The sequence below is a fragment of the Apostichopus japonicus genome, chromosome 4, assembly GCF_037975245.1.
Source record: "Apostichopus japonicus isolate 1M-3 chromosome 4, ASM3797524v1, whole genome shotgun sequence".
NCBI lineage: Eukaryota > Metazoa > Echinodermata > Holothuroidea > Aspidochirotida > Stichopodidae > Apostichopus > Apostichopus japonicus.
The window spans coordinates 15,542,317-15,548,916 of NC_092564.1; the positions used below are offsets into that span (position 1 = coordinate 15,542,317).

The 6,600-nt window shown below is 35.0% G+C and overlaps 1 protein-coding gene across 5 annotated transcripts in view; it reads right to left on the bottom strand.

Annotated features, from left to right (window-relative positions):
- The window catches only part of LOC139966569 (unconventional myosin-Ib-like), a 79,126-nt gene extending 75,369 nt beyond the window's left edge, over positions 1-3,757 (bottom strand). For 2 of the 5 annotated variants that reach the window (XM_071969739.1, XM_071969741.1), the window contains exon 1: positions 904-1,160. In XM_071969739.1, the coding sequence (XP_071825840.1) occupies positions 904-906 (3 nt within the window). In that variant the 5' untranslated portion in view covers positions 907-1,160. Of the gene's footprint in view, positions 1-903; positions 1,162-3,604 lie in introns of those variants that run through there. The other 3 variants (XM_071969740.1, XM_071969738.1, XM_071969742.1) reach the window with 3 other exon arrangements.
- Positions 3,758-6,600: the final 2,843 nt, after the last annotated feature.

Below are 6,600 nucleotides of genomic sequence, written 5' to 3' on the forward strand. Positions count from 1 at the left end.
TCAGAAAGAGAAAATCAATAATATTTAGTACAACAGCATTTGCTTCAAAACATCTCAGAAGGTGCCCTTTTTTCCTTCTGTATTGATCTCTCAGTTATTGTCCAATGGCTTCAAAATTGTGGCAATTCATGTTTTTACAGCCATTGCAAAAACACAAAGAATGAAAATTAGAATTATTTATCTATCATGCTAAGTTAGAAAAGTACTTCATAAAGAAAATGTTGTTACTTCACGGTTGGACCTCAGAAAGGCTTTTTTTTTTACTGCAGAGTTCAAATGTGTTTACATTAACATTTAATAACTGTAGAGTTCATATGTATAAGGTGCCCAGTTATCGCAAAACAACAAAACAATGACAATGCCTGAATGTGTTGGAATGCATCTGAGCTTGTATTGAAGCTTAAAGAACACAGCACCTTGAAAAGAAAAAAACCGAAGTTGGAAAGATGGATAACTTTAAGGACCAGGGTGCTGTAGCATATGTAAGAAATCCTGGGAATGGATGAACCATTGAGTTATATTATGAAACAACACTAATTCAGAGTGTGCAAACAAATATTGGCTCAGGAAGCTATTTTTGTTAAGTTGAGCATCATAATTTCAACTTATTTTATAGACCTCATAATAACAACAGTGTCAGTGTAGTATTTAACACACAGGGAATTATTTGAAATATACAACCCACACTTAACTGTAGTGATGTTATTACTGTACAACTGAATGGCAAAGTAGTGAGATTTGGAGGTGAACATAATGATTTTCACTCTCACAAGTTAAACACTACATGGAATAGGAGAAGACTCATACAAATCAACTCAATGTTTTACAATTCCAAACAGAAAGGCTTGGTCTGGTATGAACAGACAAAGTTCAATAACATAGGAAAATAAAAGGTCAACATACCATTTTTAATCAATTTTCCACTTCTCTGTATGTCTTTCAATTTCAGTTAAAATGGTCCTTCTGTAGAACTATGCCATCAAGACTCATATATGTACAGAGACTGAATACCCATACAGATACTGCTCTAGTAGGTTGCTTTATCGTCAAGTACCAGAGCGAACTCCTCAGTTTTCAATGGTAAGCAAATTACTTCCATAGATTCAAAGTCCACAGTATATATGTATCTTGATAAGAGCTTTCCATAGGTGGATTATACCAACATGAAGTAGAGAGGGTGTAATGTAATATACTGTCAGCCACTTTAATCACATCTTGTGTCAGGAAACTGTTTAAACTCATCCAATGGTTAATAGATCCTGAAGTTATAGCTTTTAGAGTATCAGGTTTTGAACAATGATAAAGGTTCACTAAAGCAATGTACTTGAACCCAATATATCCTATTAAAGCTCAACCCACCAAGAATTTATCATTTTAAATAGAACTAGGCAGGCTTAACTGCAACAATTGTTTTAATGTTTGTTCCCCCACAAATATATTGGATGAGGCTAAAAATTGCAGACAAACTTATCACAGCCACAATCTCAATATTCATAAATATTAGACTGCCTTAGGTACTAACCTTTGGCTTCCTCAGATTATATGAGTTCTGATATACATAAATCACAATGTTTTTTTCTTACTTTCTTGTTTTTTACAACAGAATCCACTGAAAGTCATCTCACTTGGGCCTTGATGCATATTTCATAAATCAAGACAAACTACACAGTACTGTACCAGAAATGGGTACCACCTGAATAGAGGGGGAGGGGGGGGGGTATCTCTTACTTAAAATTCAAAGAAAAAACTTTTGTAAAATTGCTTATAAAATTCTTCAACTTAAAAGTGCCATCTGAACTCTGAAGCTATGTTGAAAAGTTTACATTTGCAATTGAAAGATATTATTCCGAAGCTAGGAGATTATGTCATTAAATTTTATATCCTTTTTATAATGGATCCCAGTGAATGATTATTAAAATGGTCATTTTCTCCTCTTTTTTTCTTGTTCTTCTTTTTGCTTTTGATATAATTTCATCTGGTATGCAAGACCAACAGTAACGATACAGGTCGTAAATATTTCAGAAGGCAAGATTTCATAACTTGTAATTTTTTTTAAAGCAATTAATTAGGACTGACCTGTGACCTCTTTCTGACTGCAAATGACCTTGATTCTATCTTTTGCACAGCACAGAACCTTATGAGAAACTGCATTAACTTTAAAATGTTTTTCCACATGCATCCATTGTAATGCACTGCATGAACCACATCTGAGAGTACTTCTATGCAACTTGTAATCCAGCAAAATATGGAAACTTAAAGAGTTCTGTTACATGGTAATATAATGGCAGCCCTGTGGGCTTGTGTACACACAGTGTAACAAGAATAACATCTCAACTGTTTCATAATTTGTTAATAAATATATAGATCTTGCATTTTCAATGTTCATTGCACTGTAAATAAATATAATTACAGGAAAATCATTTCCATCCAAACTGAACATTTAAGCTGTTTTCTTTGATGAAATACTGTAACCTGGAGTGTTTGCAAATGTATGCATTAGTTTAGTGCACATATCACTAAATTGAATCCTACACTTTACTATGTGGCCTAACGTTTCCATGATGCAGTATAAGTTTTCCAAATGATGATTTTATGTTGACTAATGATGCAATCATGGTTGCCTGTTTGTCTCAGAAATATGGGGGGGGGGTGGTGAAAGAGACAAGGAAACAATGATCAAATACCCTTAGAGTAAGTAAATCAATTGACTGCTATAGCAATGTGGAAGGAAATCGGATGGAATTTATATACCCTGAGACTTGCAGAACATTGCTCTTGGAGTGTCGACTTATTGCAGGGGATATTTAAGTATTTGGCAACAGCACTTCCACTACATTAAAGGGGGAAAGTTAAGGGCTGTCGTGGTTGTTGTAATTTAGTTACCTGGCAAGGCTGAGAAAAGGAATCAGTAGGGACAAGCAGTTACTAAGGCTCAACAAATCTTAACACAGAAAATTCAAAATGCATTTTCTATGCTTGTCTAAAGCATTCTTCAGAATAACATTTTCTTTAAAGGCAAATCATTGCATATATTCACAACCCTCTATGAAATGAAGTTGGTTCAAGCACTAAAAACTACTATATAGATACAACTTCTTAAACTTGATACAATTACAGTTTTGAGACACAGCCTAACACTGTGAGTAGACTGGTCTGTGCAGGCCACAAACTGTATTTTGCCTTGCCCAAAGTCAAGTGGTACAAAGTTGAGTCGTTAGTAGGGCTACCAAACATGTTCAAATAATACTATCTTTGTTCCAGGCTTTCTACTGACACAGCTACGAATTCAAATTCCTTCCTTCGATGCGGTAGGGTTTCCTTGGTGACGAAAACCAGAAAGTTAAAGTCTAACAACAGAGCCTAACCATATTAGACAGTGACTCACACACAGTTAAAACGCAAATTAATTACATGCTGAGCGATAACGTAAGTTTGTGTACGATTTGTAATGTGCAGATAAAATTTGGATTAGTGAACGCTGATGCACGAAGAGGAGATGGGGCCTCGATGTTTCCCCTTCGTATTTCATATAAAACAATTAACTTCCAACCACTTGAAATTTCAGGGGAAAAAAGGAAATCTTTTCCTTCTTCTATATACTCACCAATTCAGCAAATTTCGCAACTAGCAAATAGGTCCACGGTTTACAAGCACACGTGCCGTTTCTTCTGGATTCGCGAAATTAACACGCATGTATCTAATGAATGTGTATGGAAATCATGGCAGACGACGCTCTTTTGTAAACTTTTGGAAATGCGATGATAGCAACGTAATGACTCATGCCTAAATGTATGGTGGCCTATACAAGGCATTTTTGTTACCACCAATTACCTGAACTGTATGTATAGCGTAGCTATGATAACATCAGATAAATATCAACTAATAAAAGCATTTCCATTTTGTTTCCTTTTTCTTCAACTCTAACTTCACACCAATAGGCTTCCTAGGAATAGAAGTACATTACGTGGGAAATTAGAACTAAGATGTATTCTTATGTTTTCAAAAAATATCGGCAAACGTCTGGGAATACAATAATTTTGCACAATAACATTTAATTTGCACTTTAATTTAATTTAATTTAATCTCCAGGATACTGTTGCTTTAACTAAATCTTCACAAACTAGGTAAACTGAATTCTATCTCCCTGACCTCCTAAATCATTTTAATTCATGTAATACATCTTTGATGAGTTAGAAATATCTCTGTATTTTTACTAAGATCATGTATCTTTTCAGAAACACAATTAACGGTACGCAGTGTAGATCGCTCATCAATCTGATTAATATAGAATCATGCCATTCATTATATAATCCTTGATGTAACATCGTCATAAATCACACGACTTTAGTCTCAACTTGGAACGTTACTGTGGTTGAGAGTGGACTGTCCTAAAAAGTCTCTCTCATAGGAATTTAAAATATCTATAATTCGGCTGAAATAGGCTAAAGTTTTCATTAAATATACTTGTGAATTTAAAAGAAAATGTGTTGTTTCGCATAGCATTAAAGCGAATAAGAAATATATTTCATCGCATTGCAAATATCTTATATCGATTAACAACATCTCATTGTCATAAACATCGGTGACCCTTAAATAGATGGCGTTCTTTAACTTTGTATGCACATGACATATACCAGCCTAGTGTATAGCATATTTCGAAAGTCAGCGACGCCAATTATTGGTAGCGCCATGATGCCCAGTGTTCGTATGAAAAGTTTTCCAGTTTTAGAACCAAATATTTGGCAGATAGAACATATAACGTTGAACAGTATGAAAAACTAACAGCAAAAGCATCACGTGATGAAATAATTGTAAATGTTGCCGTGAGAACTTTTTGAGCAATGCATTTTCCAAGTGCATCAATAATTCTCAGCAACGGAAGAATCCGTTGTAGCCATGAACGTCGATGCTTCTGAAAGTGTTATTCTGTATGTGTGTGTGTGTGTGGGGGGGGGGGGGGGGGGGTTATATTGTAACAAACATGTAGAGAACTTAGAGAAGGAAACTATCAGAAAGTGGGAAGGGAGAGAAGATAGTTAGAAAACGGCAAGGTTTGGGGATAGCAGCAAAACAAATGTTAGTTTTGTAGCTACTACGGGGCCCAATTGGAGAACTTTCTTTATATCATTCTATTTTATCTAAAAAATTCTAATTGTTGGATTTTTTTTTTCTTCTCGGCAAAATTTAGACACTACTGCTCAAAATGTCGAATTTTCAACTATATTGCTTGGTTTGTCTTTCCTCTAATTATATTTTATCGATAATTTAAATATCCTTATATTTCGATGATATTATCTCATAAAAATTCGCCATTTTTCCATTCAAATTTCAAAATGTCTTAAAAGTTCGAATTTGCGAACTTTTTGGTTCTAAAACTTGTGACCACATTCTCGGAATGATGACTGTGTATATCAAATGTTTCGGAAGTTTCATATCACAATTTCTTTTTATCTTAAATGTTCTACCAGTTTATCTATAAGTAGGCCTATCTCATATACTTGCATTTGCTAGATTATCTCGAACGTTTTGACTCGTGATGTTCAATTTTGTTTGTACTTTCCATCGAATCTCGACTTTTCTAGGAGACATTTCCACAAAACTGTCGGATAAATGGTGTAAAATATTTTTAATGTTCAATAAAATTTCAATTGATAAGAACAAATAAACTGAAAATGACAATTTTCGACTTGATTGACTTAGGCTAAGATAATCTTAAGAGCAACATTCAGTCAGCGACAGATAAAAGGGTGCAGAATCGATTTTCGAGAGAAAAAAAGCGTTGCATGGGATCAAAATGAGATTTGGTTCAGTCCAAAATGTGTGTTTTTATGTTTGAAGCTGTTCGAACCTTCAGTATTCAACAAAGACGTGACTGTAATTGAGGTGTTATTCGTATCATAAAGGTTTTTTTCTTGAGCAGTCGTCGATTTTATAGAGACGGAGTGCGTGTGTCAAGGACTGGCACTAGAGGATCAAGGAGTGGAACTACAAGGTTGGTTATCACTCAACAGTTATGCCCCAAATATGCTAGAAGTCAAATAATGGTCACTGTTGGTAACTTTATCAATACCTTTTTTACCGCCAACCTTCAAATTATTACCCCTCAATGTATAATTTAGGAGGTAAGAACCGCAAAAAGAGTACTCCGAAATGATTTTACACAACCTCAGGTTGCTTTTACCATGTTAAACATGCTGTTGACCTTTGACTTCTTACAGTGGACCGTTATTTTTTTACATGGAGAACCCAGAAAATTTCTATTGTGATGTTTGAGTTGCTAAGCCTGGCTCAAAAATTACAATTCGTTGGTAGTGCACCTCAAGAATCAATGAATTGTCTGGTGTGAAATCGCTTCTCAATGGTGGAGATTGCTTTAATCTTGATGGACCGAGTAAAGGTATATTGGAAGAATTACCCCAACACCCTCCCCCCCCCCCCAAATGTGGAGGGAATGGGGAAGAAATATTTATGATGGGGACAGAAGTATAACAAGAAGATGGGAGGGGAAGCAGTTCAAACTGAAAATGCAAGTAAGTTTATTGGAGTAAAGCAAAATTCAGTGATGAAAATTTGCCTTCTCTTCTCTCCTATATATCCAGA